General features: G+C 31.1%; 2 protein-coding genes across 2 annotated transcripts; one reads left to right on the top strand and one right to left on the bottom strand.

The window, feature by feature from the left end:
- Window positions 1-5,745: 5,745 nt before the first annotated feature.
- Window positions 5,746-7,784, top strand: LOC109816905 (zinc finger protein CONSTANS-LIKE 16). The gene is made up of 2 exons (XM_083060293.1): window positions 5,746-7,239; window positions 7,515-7,784. The coding sequence occupies exons 1-2, from the start codon at window positions 5,992-5,994 to the stop codon at window positions 7,770-7,772; spliced, it is 1,506 nt and encodes a 501-aa protein (XP_082916419.1). The 5' UTR covers window positions 5,746-5,991; the 3' UTR covers window positions 7,773-7,784.
- Window positions 7,785-10,002: 2,218 nt separating this feature from the next.
- Window positions 10,003-11,042, bottom strand: LOC109816898 (LOB domain-containing protein 40). Its single transcript, XM_020382048.3, has 2 exons — window positions 10,853-11,042; window positions 10,003-10,706 (listed from the first exon to the last, which is right to left on the bottom strand). Exons 1-2 carry the CDS (start codon window positions 11,040-11,042, stop codon window positions 10,225-10,227), a joined length of 672 nt encoding a protein of 223 aa, XP_020237637.1. The 3' UTR covers window positions 10,003-10,224.
- Window positions 11,043-23,529: the final 12,487 nt, after the last annotated feature.

The raw sequence follows: 23,529 nt of genomic DNA, 5'->3' as shown, positions 1-23,529 counted from the left end.
AAGGGCCTCAGCAGCAACGGAAGTCGGCGTCCCCTGCTCGGCATCCAGAAAGTCCACAATGGGGACCCCCGACCTTGCCTGCGAAAATCAACCTCATGTCAAAAATAAACCAGGTGACATACGGGGAACCACAAAATCAAGCAAACAAACGCTACCTACCTCAGCAGCTTGGGCAACCCGCTCGGCAGCCTGCGTCGCCGCCTCAGGGGCATTTCTTGCCTGCAAAAAACGGCCCCATGTCAAGCGACCAAAAAGCACAATAAAAGTATTAACGAAAAACCCAAGAAATAAGATACTCACCACCCCGGCAACTCGAGCAACTCGCTCAGTAGCTTGGTCTCCCACCTTGGCAGCGGTCACCCCGACCTGCGAAAGGATACACTCCGCCTCAATAAACCAAACAAAGTCAGCGCAAAAGACGCGCATAAAGAGAAAGGACACTCACCTCGGCGACCTGCACAGTAGGCTCAGTAGTCTGAGCCACCTCCTCAGAGGCCACCTGGGGCGATGGACTCTCAGTGAGATCCACCGCATCAGCATCAGCGGCCTTGGAGGTCACCTCCTCGACACCTGGAGGGACCGAGGTTCCCCCGGCCTCTTTCCCCCCCCCCCCTCTTTCTCTTCCGACTAGCCTTCAGGGGGGTAACATCCTCCTCCAGAGGCTCGGGAACCTCGAGCTCGGCAACGTTGTAGCGGTGCTTAAGATCGCGCCACAAGTTTTTCCCCATAATGCCTGCAAACAAAAACGGAAACACATCAACAAAAGGAAATTACACGAACCCTAGCAAACCACCAAAACACGAAATACTCACTCTCTAAGCCTCTCTCCCTGTAGGTCGAATTCGCAAGCGACAGAACGAGCTTGCAATCCAGCGGGCGAGGGAGCGCGGCAAGGTTTTCGATGGCGGCTGCCTCTGAAGCCGTCACCTCCAGGTTACCCAAACCATGAAACCTAGACGGTTTTGAACACCAGTAAAAAGGAAACTTCGGCAAGCCGCCGAAGTGGAACACCTCATCCTCCAAGGGGTCAATACCCACAAGGGCAACCCGGAAGAACTCCTGTTTGAAGTTTTTATATGATTGGGAGTAGAGAGTAAACAAACCCCCATCCCTACTCCCATTCAAAGACAAAATACCATAAGGCGGAGCGCCTAGCTTCAGTTGATAAAAATGAAGAAAGACGCGAAGAGACACCTCTATCCCCAGCACTGTACACAGGACTTGAAAAGCCCTCAAAAAACCCCAGCTATTGGGGTGCAACTGGCAAGGAGCCGAGTTGATGAAGTTCAAAAAATCGCACTCAAATCGGGTGAAAGGAAGGCAGACACCTAAATCCCTAAAAAAGCTTAGGTACATATAGAAATGGGGAGGGTCAGTAGACTTCCCCATGTACACGCCCTCATCGGCCTGACAAGGCTCAAGTCGAATCATATGGGAGATAGAAGGGTCACAAACCCTACACGACCTAGAGATCCTGTTAACATCAAGAAAGGTCCGAAAGACGCTTTGGACCCCCGCCATCTCACACTTGACCCAGTCATAACCAGGAATGCTTGGCTCCGGGCCCCGGGGCGGATCCCTCTTTTCGGCGGTAGCCTTCCCGACAGCCACCGCCTTACCACACGCCTTACCCCGAGAAGGCGCAGAAGAATCGGCACTACTCCCCCCAGCCATGAAAAAGAAAAGAAAGACTCGAAGAAAAACTGGGAAGAAGAGAAAAGAAGACAGTAAAAAGGAAGTACCTGGTACTCCTCTTCAGAAAATAACCCTAACAACGAAGGGGTTACCGGAAATGGTGACTGAAACGGAGACGGAGAATGGACGAAAGCGAGAGCAACGGCGTGCACAAGAAGCCACAATAATGGAAAAGAGCAAAGTGAAAAAGGCCAAGAGGCGCTAGTGAAAGAAAAGAAAAAACTCTCCCCCAGAATTTCAAAACGGTCACGACACGTGTCACCCAAGGGACACGCCTGACCACGCATTAAATGAGACCCATTATGACAGAGAAAGCCATCATTGCATAACCGTCATGACCACTAACGCGCCGACCTCGCGTTTCGAAATACGAAACGACTTTTGCACGTGTGGCATCTCGACAGGCGGACATACGCGAAGGGTCACTTCCCCCTGGTGAGCTCAGTCTTAACTCCTCGACCTACGGTCTTCGGAGCTCGGGGGGCTAGTGTACTGACCGTACCGCGAAGCCGAGCTCCAAGCTCGGTATCACAGTGCAAGATGATCCCGGGCACGCATCGTGCGACGTCAGCTCGGCATTCAGGTGAATCACAACTGATTCCCGAGGATCTCGCCAATACGAGATCCATTATCTAATCACTGATTACCGAGGATCTCGCCCCAGACGAGATCCGCTATCATATCTTATCTCAGGCCCAGAGCCCAAAGCAAACCTAATTCACTCCAAGGTACGTGCATTACTTATACGAGAATATTACTCATACAAACCCTAACTTTGGCATCGAAGTCTCTTTTGCAGGTACCTCCCCCATCTTGGAGCACCAATACATCAAGCAAAGGAGGCTCACCGATCTTACTGGACGGATCACCCCTACGGTCAAATTCCGGTAAGAACAATATATATATCTTATATTATTTAATGAAACTCTCTTATACTTTTGTATTTTTAAATAAACTTTACTCTCTTCAATGATATTTATAAAACTCAAATTTAAAGTTTGTTTGAGCTTTTTTATAAGAACCAATATTAAATATTTTTTACATATATTTGTACTAAAAAAATTATTTATGATACATATTTTGTGTAAAAATAAATTAACCAGATTATTTTATATATAATAAAGAGAATTTTTAATGTTTTTTAAAATATAGATTCCTACAATTACAAGTACCTTATTTTCTGTCCTGCCTCCATTATTAAGTGAATACTCATTTAATTTTATTTAAAATTTATAACAAATTTTATTTGCGAGCACTAATTTTTTTTGTCATCCCTAAATATGACTAAGGCCAAGTGAACACAATATTTCAACATAATATACCAATATTAACACTATATATAGTTAAATTATAAAATAATTAAGATATAAAATTAAAATTAAGGTATAATATTTTTTATAACATCATTATAAATATAATATCATGTTATAAAAAATAGTATATATTAAATAAAGTTATTATTATTAAAGAATTGTTTTAAAAGATTATTTTAAAAGAATGTAAGATGAATCAAGACAATAACGACTTTAACTTATCCTAAAAATTACATAAGGTCTAATTTTAAAATTCAAATCTCCAAATAAACAAATGAGTAATGAGACTTTGCTCACTTCTAGCTAGGGGTGATTTTGAAAAAAATATATCTATAAATTTAGGATAAATTTAATGTTAAAAGCTAACTTAATTAATTATTTAATCTTAGATAATTAATACATAAATTCACATTGATAGGTAATTAATTTCATCTTTTTAAGTGAATGAAAATCAATATTATATTTTTTTATAAAGAGACTAAACTATTTTTTTTAACGATAGAGGAAATAATTCAAGCTAATTAAATAAAAAATATATATTTCTTCCATTTCGTAATAAATTTTGTCTTATGTTATTTTATACAGAGAAAAACTATTAGATGGTAAATAAATAAGAGAGAATAATAATTTTATAATTAATCTTCTTTAAAAAACATATAATATAATAAATATTTTTTTTAAAATATCACAACAAATATAAATAAAAAATTATTAATATTATATTGAAAAATTAATATAACAACAATTTTTTTTATAAAAAGAATACAATGATTATTACATAAGGGATAGAGTATGTTGTTTATTTATTTGATCGTTTAAAATATCAGAGTATAAGATTCCAAATTTGACATGTGAAAGGGAAGAGAGAGAAAGAGGAGTCCTTATCATGTTGAGGAATATGTTTCCCTATGACAAGTCTTCCATATATCGCTGCCAAATTTTGCATCAACTTTGGATCACTCTCCTCATTACTATATTATCCGTTCGCTACTTTAACATTTTTATCAGAGCCAAATCCTTATCTATATTAGTTTCTCTGTCGCTGTATATAATTACGTCCATTCGTTTCTTTTTCTGTTTTTTTCTTTAGTATTTTCACCATCATTTAATTAAACACAAGAAGATCTTTTTTATATTATTTAATATTTTTTATTATTTCCCCTAAAAAAATATTTTTTTTATTATTAAATCAATTATGTAAATCTTCTAAACAGTCACACTATTCAATAAAACTTGTGTAATTCATCCAATAATAAAAAGTAAGACTCAAATATTTTCACACTAATAGAAAACATGATGTTATCGTGTTAATAAGATTAAGATCTTTTCATTAAAAAAAATGAAAACATCGTGTTATAAGACTAAAAAATAAAGTAATTATACTAATAATTCATGATTATTTATCTATAATTTATTAACTTAATTTTTATATTTTTTCTCTTACAACATAACAACGTCTTATTCTTTGTTAATACAGAAAAATCTTTTAAAATATAATGTTAAAAAGAGTGTGCCCATAAGATTTCTCTAACCTAATTTTTATCAAGTAATCAATTTTGTAATGATTTGTCAATTTTCAACAGAATACATCTTTTATTGACCTTGGTTTCCTGTTTATCCATAAGGAGAAATTTTCTTTTTGTGTTATTCTTTAAGAAGGAACCAAAATGTGTAATATTTCTTCTTTCTTTTTTTTTAAATTTCTTTTGAGAAAGTTAGTTAATTTATGTAATATTAAATTTATTCTAATTTTTCTTTTACAATTACTCTTAATTAATTTCAATGAGATTATTGTTCTACCAACTACTTGTTTAATTAAAAAATACTCTAATTAAAGAAATTTTTTCTAAAGTTAGATTATTTTTAAAGTAAAACAATATTTTAATTTGAATCTTATAAAAAAGATTGAGAAAGTAATGATCATGTTTTTTTAATTTTGTTTCTATTTTTTAACCATAATTTAAACATTACAACTATATTCTGCCATAAATAATTCTTTTATTTTTTTAGGTACATAAGAAAAAATAAATATTTTTTATAAAATAATAAAATTTTAAAATAAAGTTAAAAATATAATATATACACTGATACTGTATTCTCATATATGATAAATTTATTTTTTATCATAATAATTATCTTGAAAATTATAACAATGACAATATCTATAAGAAAAAATATTTTTACAAAACTCTAATATATTTTTAAAAAAAATTCAGTTATTAATTGTGTAGGATGTTATTGATAAAAAAAAATTAAACTTTTATACAACGATACATGTATATTTTTCTTTGGTACATCCTATTAAACTTCAAATATAAATTGGATCCAAACACTCTTTTGTTGAAACACTCTTTGGTACATTTTGAGGGAAAAAAGGTTCTAATAATTATACAAACAAATAAACGATACAGTTATCATATGATCATCATATGATCTGTTAATAATTTCTGAATCAAATGTGTGTATCTTAATTTGTCTGATTTCTCCCTCAACCAACATAGTGAAGACTTGATCAGTGTCTAGATGATGGATTACGCTAATCTAAATCTTTATGGTTGTTTCGAGAGAAATGGCAATGGATGTGACCCTGTTATATATCCAATATCCAAGTCATATATACTCTGTAATAAGATGTAGACAAATTGAAATTAAGGCTAATTTAGGTGGCAAAATTCCATTGGTTACACTGTCACAGAAAGATGAAGCATAAATAATTGGAAGTAAAAGGGCACAAAGTGAAAGAGAAAACGGATCAACGGGACCGCAGAACAAAAGTCAGGAGGTAGTAGGCACTACTAACCCAAATATGACGCTGAAGCGACACAAACTACCAAAAGGGTCTCACTCAATATTTCTAGCAAGGAAACGATAACTTCGATATGGGATTAAGATTTGAAAGCCCATACTCATCCACAGGACAAGTGGGTCACCACGCGAAATCGCTCCGGTTAGAGAGGCAGCCAATGAGAATGCATAGATTAGGATGAACTTTCCTAACCCAACCAATGAAAAACCAGATAAGGCCTCCCCGGGTGGACCCCAAAGTTCAATCCCTTTCAATGTTCAAGGTCCCAAAAGTGCAAATCCAAACAATCTCTCCCTGTTAAATACACTGCAAAAGCGCCTCTTGTGGGTCACGCAACACTCTTTTCCTCTCCCATTAGCTAAACTTCAACCTAAACCAAAACACAAAGTGTTCAAGTGTGAACCCCTTTTGGTTGGCTTCGAATTTTGTTTTAGTGTAATGAGTAGTTCAGCTAAGAACGCGGCAAACGCGGTGGGTGGTAAAACAGCAAGGGCATGCGACAGCTGCATAACGAAACGGGCTCGTTGGTACTGTGCTGCCGACGACGCTTTCCTATGCCAAGCTTGCGACTCTTCGGTCCACTCCGCCAATCCCTTGGCTCGCAGACACGAACGAGTCCGCTTGAAAACGGCGTCGTTCAAGTCCGGCGACGAACAACAGCCTCCGACGTGGCACACCAAGAAAGCTCGGACGCCGAGGCATGGGAAGCACTCTCCGGTCAGTCGCAATAGCAACATAAACCCCTTCTATCTAGTTCCGGAAGTGGGTTCGGAGGAGGTGAATTCCCAGGACGAGAACGAGGAGCAGCTTCTTTATAGGGTTCCGATATTCGACCCTTTGGTAGCTGAGCTATGTGGGACTAATAGTTCTGCTTCTTCGGCGACGTCAACTGATGAAGGAGGAGTAGCGGCTGCTGCTGCTGCTGCTGCTGCTGCTGCTGAGGTTGAAAAGAAAGGGGTTGAGAGCAATGTTTTCTGTCACAACAATGAGATGGAAAACTTGCATGGATTGCTTCCTTCTGATGCAGAACTTGCTGAGTTTGCTGCTGATGTTGAGAGCTTGTTGGGTAGGGGACTTGAAAACGAGTGCGTGGGGATGGAGGTGCTGGGGCTGGTGGATGCGAAAGAGGAGTGTTGGGTGAAGGTAGAAGAGGAAGAGGAAGAGGAAGAGGAAGAGCATGGTGCAGTGGAGATGGAGATGGAGATGGTGGGTGGAAGAGATGAATCGTTTGAGTTGAGCTTTGATTATGAAATGTGTGAAGAGGTGAATGAGAAGGAAGATGAGGAGGAGAAAAGGAAGAAGAAGAAGATATCGTTGCAGCTAGATTATGAGGGGGTAATCATCGCTTGGCCTAGTCAGAAGTCTCCTTGGACCACTGCTCACAGGCCTAACTTGGACCCTGATCAGTGCTGGCACGAATGCATGGTATTATTTACTATTCCCTTCTCAATTTTCATATTTATTACCCACTTTTTGTGATTTTCAAGCTAGAAAATAATGTGTCGGTGAATATTGCTGTCATTTTCTTTGGTAAAAGTAAAAAAATAGAAAGTACACTTGGTAAGTATTTTACTAGTTTTAGATGAAGACTAAAAAGAAAAAGAATTAAATAAAAATAAAAATTCTTTGTATTTGATTTATTTTGAATGAATTTAAAATTGAAAGTTTAGTGTGAGTAATGTAAGTTATGAATTAAGCAGGGAGGTTGTGGAACGGCAGTGGATAATCCTTATGGTGAAATGGGAATGGGAGGGTTTGGAATTCATCCAGTAATAATGGACGGAGGGAGAGAGGCAAGGGTGTCAAGGTACAGAGAGAAGCGCCGCACAAGGTTGTTCTCCAAGAAAATAAGGTACGAGGTTAGGAAATTGAATGCAGAGAAGAGACCCAGAATGAAGGGCAGGTTTGTCAAGAGGGCCTCCTTTGCACCACCCACATTTCCTTTGCTAAATAAATAACCCTTTTCTTAATATTCTTCTTAATCTCAACTTTTCTTCCTATCCTATATTTTTCTACGTCCTATGCATGCCTTTTCTTTTTCTTTTTCTTTTTCTTTTTATTTCTTTCTATATAACAATTTTTTTTAGTTAATCAAATACTCCCAATTTCTAATCATCTCATAAATAACTAATATAACCATTTTTGTCATCTATACGATTATTTTAATTTCCGATACAATTCCTCGATTCATATACGCTTGGTTTAATGTGTTTGGTTAAAAGGAAATAAGGAAAAATAAATAGTACCATTCGTATACACTTTCGGAACATTACTTATCATGTAAAATTTAATTAATTAAATTGATATTTAATCAATTAAACTTCGTTTTTTTTAATAACTTTTACAAAGGCCACTACTTTTATACCGAGAACTTAATCGATTAAATTTTTTTATATTCGGTTAAAATAAAAATAATTTTTTAAAATTTATTTAATTTTTTTTATACAACATTACAAGTAAACTTTAAATTTACTAATGTTATATAAAAAAAATTAAAATTTTTATAGTACAAGTTTTTTTTTTTTGAACTACACAAACTAATAAGTAATAATTTAAAATTCAAAAGATTAAAAGTATTATTTTTTTCTAAATTTTTAAAAGAAAAAAAATAATATACAACTATACAAGGAATCTTTTGGAAGAGTATGTTTTTTGGTCCTTTGTGGAAAATATCTGGCCGAATGGCAGACACCGTTAGAGAGCAAGATCTCTCATTTTTCCCATTCTCATGACAACTTTTTTCCTAATTACATTTGAAGACTCTAAAATTTTATACACCCCATGGCCATCCATCATTTATTTGCATCTCTTTCCCAAAATGCACATTCAATGTTCATTTTGTACATTTTTTAGCCCACATAACAGCAACCCAAATGAGATTCGACGCTACAAGAAAGAGAGACCGTGCGTAAACTTGTGAAAATGCAAGGTAGCAGAAAAAGGAAACAAGGAGAAATTTTGTTTGAAGAAGATAAAGTGATGTTTGTGAAGCGGGCGTGAAGAACGTCTTTATTTTTGGGCTACAAAAGTTTCTTTTTCCCTAACACGCTTAACCATAAACATTAAAAAACAAAGAATTGTGAATGAGCTGGATCTTGACTTAGCTTCAGCGATTTGGACTTTTTAAAGCCTATAACATGTTAGGCTCAAATTAGTAAAGGCTAAGAACAACTTTTAGCTTTATAAAAATTAATTAAAAATGTAATTAAGATAATAATAATAATTTAGTTTCATTACGAAAATTGGTTAGTATTATTTAATTACATCGATTTTATTTTTTAAAAAAAATTATGAATTACCCATCATTGAAATTTGGTAAAAATATTGTAAATATGGTGAAATTAAATAAGATCAAATTAATTGATTTTTTTATATTTGAAATCAATACAAGTGGTTTTTTTTTATATTCGAGATCAAACACTTTATGTCTCCAACTTTTTTGCAAAAATGATGTAACATTTTAGAGAAAAAAAATTCTAATTGATATATATATATATATAATTTAATATGAAGAAATTCGTACGAATAGAAGACGAACTATGTGTTAACTTGTAATAGGACAAATATTAATTGATGTTACTAAAATGTTTAAACAAAAAAAGTTTGATGAAGAGACTCGTCTTACTTATTTTGGTCTTTTTCCTACTTTTAGTTCCAATGTATTATTGTCTGTCTAATGATAAGCCATCTTATCATTTGTCATATACTCATTGCTGAATTCTTTGTACTAAATGGTAAAATTGCCAAATTAATTCATATTTCGTATACAATTACAGCAAAGCTACATGCGACTTGCATAACATTTTATAATAGAAAAAAATATACACATTCGATGCACATATTCAAACACCTAATTACTATTAACCAATTCATTGATCGAAATGTCGTGAAAATCTTCCAGCTTAATTGGTGTTTGGAATCTTAAATATATAATTGTTAAATATATTAACAAATAAATTTTGTTATTTATAATAATTTTACCATTCAAACAAGATTGTCTTTCATAAATAAATAAATAAGTAAATAAATAATATATATATATATATGTGTGTAATCTTAAAATAAAAGAACTCCAAGTGTGTGGTTTAGGGGTTGATCCACGCTTAAGCAAGGTCAGGGGTTCGAATTTTGCCTTGTGTATGCAACCGCGTTAAATATTGGGGCCAGTTATCCCACCATTTGCTGTATTTGAAACTTCAAACATGACTTGTATTAAAAAAATGGCTAAAAAGGACGGATAAAAAACAATTACAAATAATATAATATTTGTTTCACACCCTTACCAAAAGCCCCTCCCAACATATACATTGTCCTGTATCTGTATACCAATGTTTTCTTTTATTTTATTTTTCTGCACGAAATAAATGAATAAAAAAGTTTAAAAAAAGAAAAATTAAACAGGCAAAATTATTAGTTTGTTTTATTGGCACTGGTTGATTGGCAACGAAAGCCAAGAGTTAGTTCCAAGTTTAACTCCGTTTCACCGACTCGATTCAAGTCGTCTCGACTCACAAAAGAAGCTTCCATGACCCTCATTCTCTTACTCTCACAATTGGGTTGCCGCAACGAAGTCGAGTCCACCGTACTCACTCGCGGTTTGGGCTTAACAACTGGCCCAACTCTTTTAAGCCCAGCTTTAACTCTCACATCATCAACAATTTTAACTTTCGGCACATGACGTATGTCACACGTTGGGAGAATGTGATCACCACCGAGTGTCCCTAAGGTTTGTGAATTAGAAGGTGCCACACCATTGATTTGGGATCCACTCAGCACTGCTTCAACTGCTGCTTCGCATTGGGCCCACTCACCGGTCCAAAACAAACCTAACGACCCATAAGTAGGATTCACTAATCTCCCACATGCCTCATACAATAATGACCTGAACACAACTGAAAAATGGGGAAAAAAACATTAATTATACTTTTTAATAGTGTATGAAATGTAATTATCTTATTATTATTTGATGTACGAAAACATTCAGCTTGCATGATGGTAGGAGAATAAGTTATAAAAAAAAATGTTAATAGTATAGTACCTGGGCCTAGGTGTTGCGGAGCAGCCATGAGGAGGTTGAGTAAGCCCGTACGACCATAGAATTTGGCAAGGAAAAGGGTGGCATTGGCTTGGGCCTCAGAGGAGTTAATCCACTCAAGGCAAGGCCTAAGGATGCAATTCTCATTGCAACCTTTGCGAAGTATGCGACACCCATTGCAACTCAATTTCATGGTGGATATGTTGTAGATTCTGTATGATGATGGGCTTGTATGGAAGAAAGTTGAGTAACTGTGGTATTTATTAGAGCATTGGTCAACGCATAAAAGATCCTGTAATCTATAATATGATCTTCAGCTCATTTTAATTAATGCACATGATTTGTTTTGTTAAGTGTATATATGGTTATGCGAAAAAGATTTGGTTGTATTGGATTTCATCTTAACCTTGTATGCAAAAGTAAATTACAAGTGGTATCAACCTCATCGGAGATGGATTTTGATGTTGGAAAATATATTAATGAGAAATATTAGCATTTAGCAACACACTTTTAACATATAAAATTATTAGGCGGTCATTAACAACATATAGTTTATATATAACTTATATATTAAGTATTATTAATTTTTCTCTTAAATTGATAAATTTAAATATTATTATGTAGAGATTCAAACTATAAATACTTAATTTCACAATTCACACGTTTTCTTAAACACACATTCTTTATTAATTGAATTTAATTCAGAACCAATTTCTTTTCACATATCTTACTTAATGTTTATTTCTGTTGATTCTGTGAATCAATTTCAATGTATTTAATGTATTGCTATCCCCGTATAAATGTGTGGCTTGGATAACATAGGAAAGAAAATGTGTTGGTAAAAGTCACGTAAAATTGGATAAGAAAAAGTGGTCAAACATGCGGATTATAGGCATAAACACGTGTAAAAAGGTAATAATAAACAACATAAAACCCCCCTCAAATGGGGATACTTTTCGTTGTCCCCTTTCCCATATCTCCAATATCAAATCACTGGGTTGATTTGTTTCCTTTAAAAGTGATTTGATATCGAGAAACTGTGGGCGTCTGCGTTGGTAAAATACTTGTCCATGGTTTTCAATGTACTATTACTAATATCCATCTATCGTGTATACAACAACAACAATATTTTCATGTTATTTTTACATAACTTTTATGGTTTAAATTAAGAGAATAAGAGATGATATATATATATATATATATATATATATATATATAATAACGTATTACAATAAAATTTGAATATAAAACTTATACATATAATTTAACTTCACCACTAGATCAATTTTGATGATTCAAATTAACCAATAATATATAATTTAAGCATAAGATTAATTTCAATTTAAACTATATAAAATTTGATATTATTTCACCTTACACAATGATATAAAATTAACACATTTTATTTGAAATTAAAAGTTAGTTTATTTATGCACAAATACTTAACATTAAAAGTTATTTATGATCACATGACCCATTAAAAAATGTACATGCAATTGCGATTTAATCTTGACTGTCCGTTTTGTTTATCACAATAACAATACGCTGCTTATGCATATGTTTATTATGTAGATGTTTAGAGGATATTATCTCACATGCGTGTCACACTTATGCTTCTTTAATTAATATATTAGCATTTGTAGTTAAAAAAAAAAACATTTAAAGTATGTTATGGAAAATTTAAATGAAGAATTTTATTTTATTTTTTAAAAGAATTTTAAATGTCTTTAAATAAAATGTTTACTTTGAATAAAAAATTTATAAAAAAAATTAAATTTAAACATCTTTAAAATTCATTAAAATATTAGAATTTCAAACTTTCTCAAAAAAAATAAGAATCTGTAATTTTTTTATATTTTTTTTTTCTTTCTTATCTTACCTATATATTTTTTTATCTCTCTTATTTTTTAATTATTAAATATTTAAAAATATTTTTTAAAGTATTAAATATCATGTAATATTAATTTTTTAAAAATTATTAAATATTTAAATTGGTATTTATTTCTATAAAATTTAATCTTAAAAATTCAATAAATATACATATAACCAATTTTATCCATAAGAAAAATCAAATTATCATATCTAAACTAAAATTTTAAAATTTAACATTGAATTGAGTTATCTAAATAAAATATTTAAAAATTAATAAAAAGTTAAAATTAAAGTAATTCAAATTTCAATAATTTTTAAAAAAAATTTATCCAAACACATCATTGTAATTATTTAATGAAAATCTGTTTTCTAAAAGTACTTTTTCCTACTATAACTTTTATCATTATTTTAAATCGATTTTAAATAGGTTAAAATATTTTATTTAACTTTTGTAATTTTACTTCTTTTTTATCTTTTACTCTTATAATTTAAAATATAAATTTTTTTTAGTATTTGTATATATCTTTCTTAATCATTTTTAGCTTTTATAATTTAAGGTAAATCTTCTAAGTCTTTATACTTTAAGTTTTTTTTCGGTCTCTCTCATTAATTTATTTGTGATGTCTCTTTTATATTAGTTTGACAAATGTATTTAACTATATATTTTTGGTGTTAAATTTATTTTGTTGGATTTATCTTATATTAGATCCTTTGACATTTTGTGTCTCTTTTTTACTCTTACTTACAACACTACTTTTTGAGAAATCGTAAACCATTACTACATAAACATAAAAAAACGTTACAAAAACATTAACATTATTAAGTTAAGGAATGAAAATATTAAAAAAGACAAGTATGAAAACCATAAAAAAAATATCTTAAATTATAGAGATTAAAAAATATTAATAAAAATAAATATAAGGACTATAAATGTTTATTTTAAATTATAAAGATTAAAAGGTAAAATAAGTAAAATTATAAAAATTTAAAAAAATAAACCTTTCAAATATTTGTTAATTATGTTTTCTCATTCATTAATTATGATATTTTTAAAAGAATAAATTAATATTTTAGTTGAAATTTACCAAAAGAAAATACTTTGGTTAAAAGTTTTAAAATAAAGAATGTACATTTTTTTATATCAAGAGGAAACATTACAACAATAATAATGAAAATACCACCTACCCCAATGGTTCAACTAATAAGTTGAATTTTAATATCAGCAATAACGTTAAATGTTAACTATTTGCAGACGATCATATTAAAAAAAAAAAACATTTTTGTTTTGAAATTCTTCGTAATTTTAATTCCACAATGCTTTATTTGAATTTTTTTTTCTTCATTTAGTGATTGTTCTCTTGACAATTCCTTTTAAAGTTGTTTTTATTATTTGTGTAAAAGAGATTTTGGTGATGGAGATTTTATGTCAAATATAATTTATATGACATAAAGAATAATGTCACGACAAAGTTGTAAATATGGAAGAAAATAAATTATGGTGAGTATTGTTGATTCACTCATTATACAAAGTTTATTTTTTTTATGTTAGATGAATTTACATCCATCATAGAATGTATCGGAGAAAGTCAACTTTATAGTTTATCCCAATTTTTTTATGATATTATTATTTGCGGTGAAATTCGTGAGTCCATTTTGTTCGAACTAGCAAAGTTTTCAATTTAGGTATGTGGTAACTTAGAATTATATACTAGCCTTAATGTATAAAAGATGAGTAATCACAATGAAACAAATCTATAAAGATGGTTTAGATCTCATTCCATATAATTAGCATGCACAGATTTCCAATTATTCATCAATAGTTATTACAAGATAGGTTTCATGTATGCAAACATTTAGATGAATTGAATGGACAACATATATATTGATAATAAAAATCATGACGAATTTACTTCCAATAATTGTTGGATTACAAACATAATGATCCTGATAAGCAAAGGAACTATAAAACTACACTATACTAAGCTAAGCTAAGATAGTCCTAAGAAAAGAAAAGAAAAAAGGTGTGGCCAAGAAGTCATACCTATCAATCTCATACACAGGAGCCATATGTACAAGCAGTGAGTACTTGTAAAAGTTCTCAAGTATGATTTTCCGACCACTTGAAATGAGATTGTCTCACCTATTTATAGAGGTTAATTCGGGGCAGTTAATTCCATATGGGCTCGACGTGGTAAGCGTAACCGCTCTCCATTACACAACTTGAGTAACCGTTTTTAACTTCTGATAACCACCTACTGCATGCCTTGACCTTCGAATGCTTTCCTCAAGCAATAGTTAGTTCTTGTTACCTCCCTTGGTGTATAACTACCCTGATGTTCACTTATTTGCGAATAACTCCCTTAAACTGCTCCTAACTATTTGAGTCATCACTAGTGGCAATTCCCTTTTCTCAATTTGTCGAATTAACCTTTCAAGAACCTTTCGATTTGTCGAACTGCTTCCTTGCTTGAGCATAATTCAAGAGTTTTCCTCTACTTGATAGGTCATGGTTGTGACAATTTCTCGATACTAATGCATTCTCGATTTGTCTGTCGAGTATTATTGAAATTGAGTTCTTCGAGTAACAGATATGTATAATAATACCTGACATAGAAAAATTATGACGAGTAAAACAACACTTAACATAAAAAAAATGATTTAAAATTTCTAAAAATGTAATTCACGTTTTTTAACTTTAGATTATCGTTTCTAATTTTGTTACCTTTCATTTTCTATGTTCTTATCTTCCCCATACATTCAAGTAATTTTTTATTTTACTTTTATTTTCATTTTGTGTTTTCTATTTCTAGTATTGTTACGTTTCCATTTTCTTTTGCTTTGATAGTGTGGTGATTTGGGAGCAAACATGGCGGTGAAAATAACAAAAATAAAAGTGGTGATGGCAAAATGCAAAAATTCACAAACAAGAAAGGAAGAAAATGACGGAAAATCTTGAAGGGATCCAACGAGAAGAGGGAAAGAACACAACAACGGGATGCAAAGAGAAAAAAATTGCATAGTGACAAAATGCGAAGAAATGGTAATAAAAAAGGAGTACGATCCTAGAATGTGAATACTATGTCAAGAAAAAAACACGATAATTAAATAACTGCTAATCTAAAATATAAGATTTTTATGTTGATTATTTTTATAAATGATATAGAAAGTTAAATTTTTTTATGTCACTCTTTATCATTATTATTATAATTTTTATTGATGAAAAAATGTTTATCTATATTTTTTTTATATATTTTTTAAGAAATAATTTCTATCTAGTTTTTAAAATTTTAAATTTTAAAATAACTTTTTACGGAAACATTGGTCTCAATTTGTTTTTTCTTCTTTGTAAACAAACAATTTATTTTCTTATTATTTGTTATCTTCTTCTTTTTGATTTTTTAAACTGGGGATAGCAATGCCTGTGTCATGTGATAACTTTTTTTTCTTTCTACAACGTCATGTTTTTTCATTTTTAACTTCATCATCACTTTACAAACATTATTATTTAAAATTATTAAAGATTCAAAAATTATGAAATATTTTCTTTCTTTCATATTTTACTTCATTTTTTTTTATCATATAATTCTTTTATTGTTGCTCTTTTAGTTTTTTGTCTTCATAAGTTTGACTCGATATACATATAAGGAAAACTTTACTAGGAAAAACAATATTTGCTCCGATAACTTTTATGCCTTCAGGAAATTAATTTGTCTTTTATTCTCTGTCTGGGGTCTTCACTCTTTTTTCATTCTCTTTTTTCATTTGTGTCATCCATCTTTGTCCTTTTTTTTCTCTCTCTCTCTCCGTGCTCTCTCGTATCTTCTCTATTTTATCCCCTTTCTATTTTTTATGACACTTTTTCTCCAATTCTTTATTTTTTTCCATTCTGTCTGATTACCTTCTTTTTTTTGCATTCTTCCTTCTGTCACCTCTCTTCTCTTTGAATATTGACCTAAAAATATCAAAATTTAAATGATTAAATATTTAAAATTATTTTAAATCATTAAATATTATCTAATACTAAAATAATATTCAAATTGTTAAATATCTAGAAATTGACTGATGTTTATTTGCATAAAATTTAATAATAATATTTTATTTTTTATATTTACATATTAAAAAAAAATTAAAAGTAGTAGAAATTAAATTACTTTACCTAAATTAAGAATTTAAAAATAAAAATTTAACTTAAAATAATTCAAACTTCGAAAAATGGATTCATCCAAATGCAACCTTAATCAATATAACTCTACCGGTGTATTTATTTTATCTGTTCAACTGAGTTTTTTCATTTTCCAAGACAGAAACGTAAAAGCAAGAAGGGAGATGGATTGACGTTCAGTTGAATTCAACAGAGAAACAAACACACACTACAAGTCATAGCATCATCTTAGATCAAGTAACATTGAGTTTTAGTATTATTTCCCTATAATTTTGCATTGACCGGGGCACTGGTCAATATTTTTAATTAAAAAATATAAGAATATATTATTAATTACCTATTTTAGATAAAGAAATTAAGCTTTAATTAATTATTGAGTGAGTTGAGAATGGGAGGAAGAAAATAGGCAGGAGATTTGGGTTTCATATAGAGATGTGTGGTAGTGCTGCTTTTGGCATATTGATTGCGAGGAGATTTTAATTTTAGCCCAAGTGGTCACAACTCAGAACACAAGATAAGAATGGCTTAAAGATGAATGCGTGAGGCCATCATATATACTAGGTATGAGTTTAGTGTCTCTTTGGTAGCCCGAATTCCACAAAGATCACGAGTTATTGTGGAATGGCAAGCATTAACGAGGGTAGGGTACAGGCAGCAACCCACATGGGTATTTGAATTGAAATTGGTTAACATATGAAAGACAAGTTAATGGGAAAGGAATATTGGTCCAACAATCATGACCAAAACAGCAAGGAGGAAAATAAAATCCCTAATGAAAATAGAAAAGCTAGCTTACCCAGGGCCAGCAATGGCATTGGTCATTATGGTTCTGCACAAATTAAAATGCATCGATGGGCTAAATTTAAAATGAGAGTCAAGTTGATTCCAAATCCAAAATGCTACAAGACAAAATACCAGACTGCGAATCACTGACACCATTTATTAAAACCTCTTCTTCGCCGCATAATACGTGGCGCTTTCCTACATCGATTTCTCTGCCTTTTCAGTTTCTTCCTCTAGTCCCTCTCATAAATACCCAATTTACCACAATACGAGACTCTCTTCTTTTCGCTTTTGCAACATACCACCAACACATAAATCAAAACCTCACCCTATAAATGGAACAAAAACTAATCAATTCCCTTGAATTCAACCAAAACACCCTTTTTCCTATGTTGGCCTTTTCAATAATGCCTGGGTGTCTTCAAACACTTTTGCTAGAATGAGACAGAATCCTGATTGTAAAAAACCCAAGCAAGCCTTCTAAACATACAATACTAGTTTCCACTTTCCATCTCCACCTAACTATTTTCAAACCTCTCTTACGTTGTTCAACTTTCACATAACATCGTATTTTTATAGGAACGTTCATGAACATTTTTGTTTTAATCTTTTTTGTAATTAAGATTCTTTTTTACTATTTGTCGCATTTGTGTTACAAAAATACTCTAAGTAGAGATGTATTAATTAATTAAGTGAACAAATGTTAAGAAAATAAACTTTAATGGTTTTATAATAGTGAAAAGTTGTACACGGTAAAAAAAAATTGTTAGAAAATCATAAATATCTTTTACAAAATATAATCTTACTCAAATTGAATAGAATCACTACACATAGCATAATTTTTCTTTCTTTCAAGTATTTAAAGTAATTATGCATCTAAGATATGTTTAAATTTAATATCACTGGTGGTTAAGTATTTGTTTCACACATTGGGTGTTATACATTATTGGTAAATTTAAAATTACTTACTAATTAGTTATTTAATAGTTGTAAAGTCATTATCATATACTTCTATGTATATATATAAGACCCTTTATATTATTGATTTAATAATAGCATCACGTTTGAAAGATAGAAAAAAAATCTACTAGCAACCAAAGTAAGCTTCACTTAAGATTACTATATTAGCCTTTGTTGTCTACACATTTTTTATTTTCCTCTCGCTAATGAAACTCAGCTGTCATTCATGTTTATGTTTTGTTTTTATTTTTCATGCGGTCTTTTCCTGCTTGGACAAGATGGCCGGGCGAGTTGATTAAATTGTTCAATCATGTTACGAGATAAGTGAGTAGTCTATTAATATAATGTTGTCCTAACAGTATGTAAGTTGTACCAACACCAATAATTCAAGAACAAAAAAATGCTTGCCAACTATAATTTAATTGGTTATCTCGCTCAATTGCTGGAAGACTTTTCATAATTCAAAACTCGATATTAATTCATATATTTGTTTGTACATAGAAGTGATTCTCATTCTACAACAATGTAAGACTGACTACCTTATTTTCTATTTTCTTTTAGGTCAATTATTTCAGTTATAATTATCTATCATATGTATAAATTTTAATTTGAAGCTAAAAGGGAAATAGCAATTCTATGAGTATATTAAACTTAATATATACCGGCAGTGAACATAGGAAACTAAAACAAAAAGGAACCTCTTAAAGTGTTATCTTAAGTGGCTCTTGAATTGACGCTAGGAGTGAGTACTGGTCATGTAAACTAAAAGAAGCCAACTGATTTGAACATAAAAAGATTGGGGTTAGATAAAGTAATTTTTTTTTTCAACTTTATATGTTCGTGCATGTATTGTTAGCTTAGGTCTCAAGTTGGCGCATTTTTAAATCCATCTAATTTGACTTCAATTCAAACCTTCCATTTCCTTTTTTTATTTTTTTTATCCTATAGTTGATTAAATAATTATTTTGTAACTTGATGACTTGATTGAACCACCCAAATTTTGGTTTGATTCAGGCGAAGTTCCAAAAATATTGATAAAACCCGATCGACTCCACATATATATATCGTTTGTGCAACTTGAACCAAAACTTTTCCCAAATCCAATTCAATGATCTGCCTGACTTATTTGTACATGATACATGAAAATGCTAGCAATTCAAATATTTGAAACATACACAAAGAGATAGCTATATATATATAAAACCCACTGCATCTACCTAACAAAAACTACAAAAAAGAAAAAACAAATTACTTACAATTTATCATTTGGTTAGCATTTATTAATATAATTTTTTAATGAAAATTAAAGTATTTATAACCACTGTGAGTTTACACTAACAGTATGATATAATAATATTGTATATATTGATTTCTTATGCTAACAAGTAAGATTAATTATACTAATTAATCAATTAATGTGAGACAAAATCTATACCAAGGACAATAAACCCAGTGAGAAACCTAATTCAGTTCGAAGTAAAAGCTACTGATCTGATTTTTCTCTCAATATGACTATATGAGCGATATTATAGACATATACATGTTGTGAACAGGCTTCTAAATACGCACGTCTCTTGAACTATAGAACGCGAAATGAAAGACCCACCAAACATGTCTCACTAACAACTAACAAAAGTTGCGATGCTTTTTCACTTGAAGAGGAATGCTGAATTGAATTTAGCTTATCTTAAACTTTGGCCAAGTCAAACTTAAATTTTCACGCCAAATAAGAAAATAAAATAAAAAGGAGACCGAACTTTTTCAGACCACGCAGTCAATGCGCGCAGACTATTGAATAGGCATGGCATATGAATAAGCCAACTTGAGTCTGTGAAAACCAACGGGTGAGATTTTCTGATGAAAGTTAGTCCCGATCGGATTCCAAATAAGATCTTTCGACAAAAGTTTTTAAAGAAAGCAGAGAAGAGTAGAGAAATGAATAATCCCCAATTTGCTAAGGAAGTAAGGAGACATGTGAGAGAAACAATTAATTAAGATGAAAAACTTACCAAATGCAGCAAAATGTAGCACCAACCAGAACTTTTGCAGACTGCGCACTGAACTTCAATAAAGGTAGATTAACTTTTCCTACATCTATATTTTACGAGGCACAAGTGAATTTAGTATTCACAATCGTAAAAACAATATTTCAATCCTTTAAGTTAATTATTAGACTAAGTGATTAGTATTTTAAAGTATGATCTTTCTTAAGTTTTAAAATTACAAAATAAATATTAATTAAAATGACCGATATGTAATAATTTCAAGAATTAGATTGATTCCGGATGAGTAACATTAGAATTTAGAGATTAATTTTTTATTTTACCAATAAACATTTTTGTCGTTGATGATGAGGAAAGCTGTATTACGGTTTCTGCACTGAGAGAAGAAGAGAGAAAATAATTGTTTTGACACTGTTTAAGGCAAGTACAGATTGAAGGCATGAATCTCTACCTTTATTACTGCACATATCTGCCAGTTATTTTCAGCTTCCCCTTCTCAACTGAAGCAATCGGAAGAGGAAAAAGGAAAAGGATTCAACTAGCACACGCTTACAAAGAGTCTACACAACATACAAAAAGTATCCATCGAAAATAGACAATAACTAACATTCCTTAACATCTTCTATATACAAGCATAAAATTGGTGATTATGATATAATTCATTTTCGGGATCCTCCATGGATGAGAAAAAAAAAAAAAAAAAAAAAAAACTTCTGATTATAATACCAAAATACCACCGGTTTTCCCTCATATATTCTACAATAATACATATTACCAGATAGAAAATGATGAGAAAAACGTGGGTATTTTGGATGAACATATATATATGAACCAAAATAAATTAAATACTTGAGAAGTGAAAAAAGGATAAAAAAAAAAAGATAGATAAATGAAAGAAGAAAAATTGGATGGGAATTCTACTTGTGAATTAATTGTGGAGAGGATCTGGGCAACTTGGAACTCTTCTTTTGGTTTCATCAAAACCCTTTTGGGTTGTGTTGCTGGGAGCAAGATGATTCCTTCCACTGAAGTACTTATTGAAGAGATCCTCCTTGCTCTTTTTGTTAAATTCGACGTTGGGCACTGCATTTGGTGGGAACACACGAATGGCCCCAACGTGGCACATCTGCAACACCACAAGCATCAGCAAAGACACATAGAGGAAGAGGAGTCTCCTGCCGCCGGCAAACAACATGGCCAGAGAATAAAACACATAAATTTTGGGCCTTCCCTTAACCCGATTCTCAAACCCTCTCTCTCTCTTCTTGTTTTAAACCGAAGGAAATTGCTCTATGGCGTTGTGAAGATAAAAGGGAAGATGGAGTTTGGTTAATGTGTGTGAATTGGGATATATGATGTAAGAGTCTGACTTGAGAGAAAAAAACCAAAGGAGTGAATTGACGGCTAGTTATTTTAAGAGAGAGGTGCATGGTGCCTCATGTCATGCTCATGGACATCGATCCCACACTGGCCCACGTGAAACATAAACCCGCACTGCCCGCTAATACAAGTTACTAGATTATTAATTTACCAACATACTTGCACCACTTAGCCACATGCACTTCACGTATAATTTCAGTCCATATTCATTACTTTATTATGAAAAAAAAACAAAACAATTTAACTAGGACTCGTATCATGATTTCATAACTCATTCAAGATCGGTTCCTCGTTATGGGGGAGGATAGAAGGAAAAAAATTATTAAATGTTACTATAAAAAGGTTACATATCTCACTTATCTATCTCAACTAAAAATTGTTTTTAAATTCCATTTTTACTTGGGAAAAGTTAAACAACCCCGGTGTGAATGATGTGATGAAAAGGGGAAAAAAATAACAAGAAAATAGGTTCAAAATGGGAACAAAAAATAACTAAGTGAAATAAAAATAATTAATTTAATTAATCACATTAAATTTGTTACTAATATAATAAAAAATTTATCTTATTAATTTTTTGGACATTCTTTGTATATAGAAAAAGGAGAACCAATTTCATCTATGCTAGTCATCTTCCCCATCCTCCGGAGATAAAAGTTTATCTTATTTTAATATTTATGATTTATTATTTACAAAACAGATTAAAGTAATTTGGAATATTTTTATGAAAAAAATTATTACTGTACGAAACAATTTGAAATAAGTTTCAGAAAAAGGACCAACCAAGTTTTCAAAAAAAAAAAATCGTATACGAGGACGCGAAGGTAATATATGTAATTAAAATTTTCTTTTATAAATAAAAAATATTGTCTATTTTATTTTGAAAATACTTTTAAAATACATGTATCCAAAATAAGATTAGATGACAAAGATAAAAAGGTAAATTATACATAATATATTAAATACGTGTGAATTATTAATATTTGAATTATAAAATTTATAAATATAATAAAACTTTAATGTACTTTACCTAAGAAGATTTGATGATTTATTTTTACTTTATCGTGAGAAATGTTATATATATATATATATATATATATATATATATATATATATATATATAATTTCTTAATGTTAATGGAGAAATTATTAAATTAAAAATAAATATATTTTATATTAAATATCTTAAATGTTTATTATTTTAATATTTTTAATCTAATAAATACGACTGCTAATAAAAATAATTGATGAAAATTAAAAAAAAAAACATTTTTAATATTTTTTTAATCATGGTATTGATATAAAACTTAATCAATCTGTATCAAAATTTGTGAACGTACATAAAGAATATTTATCTTTTAATATAATTTATTTTATAAAGTCAGAATTAAAATTATGAATAATTTAATTAATAAATACAAATTGATATTACTTATTTCGATCAATAATCAATATTTATAATATAATACTCTGAAATTACATGTCGGTGAGCGACAAATAGGAGGGGAGGGGGGCGATTTTGC

This window comes from Cajanus cajan, chromosome 7, assembly GCF_000230855.2.
Source record: "Cajanus cajan strain Asha chromosome 7, NIPB_CcT2T_4, whole genome shotgun sequence".
Classification (NCBI taxonomy): domain Eukaryota; kingdom Viridiplantae; phylum Streptophyta; class Magnoliopsida; order Fabales; family Fabaceae; genus Cajanus; species Cajanus cajan.
Note: the sequence above shows the minus strand (reverse complement) of the source record. Positions and strands in the feature narration are given on the sequence as shown.

Bases quoted from the DNA above. Each gene is read 5' to 3' on its own strand.
- LOC109816898 (XM_020382048.3), bottom strand. From the start codon at position 11,042: ATGAAATTGAGTTGCAATGGGTGTCGCATACTTCGCAAAGGTTGCAAT. The intron at 10,707-10,852 runs GTACTATACTAT...CCCATTTTTCAG, and splicing joins TCCGCAACACCTAGGCCCAG to TTGTGTTCAGGTCATTATTG.
- LOC109816905 (XM_083060293.1), top strand. From the start codon at position 5,992: ATGAACTTTCCTAACCCAACCAATGAAAAACCAGATAAGGCCTCCCCG. The intron at 7,240-7,514 runs GTATTATTTACT...TGAATTAAGCAG, and splicing joins AGTGCTGGCACGAATGCATG to GGAGGTTGTGGAACGGCAGT.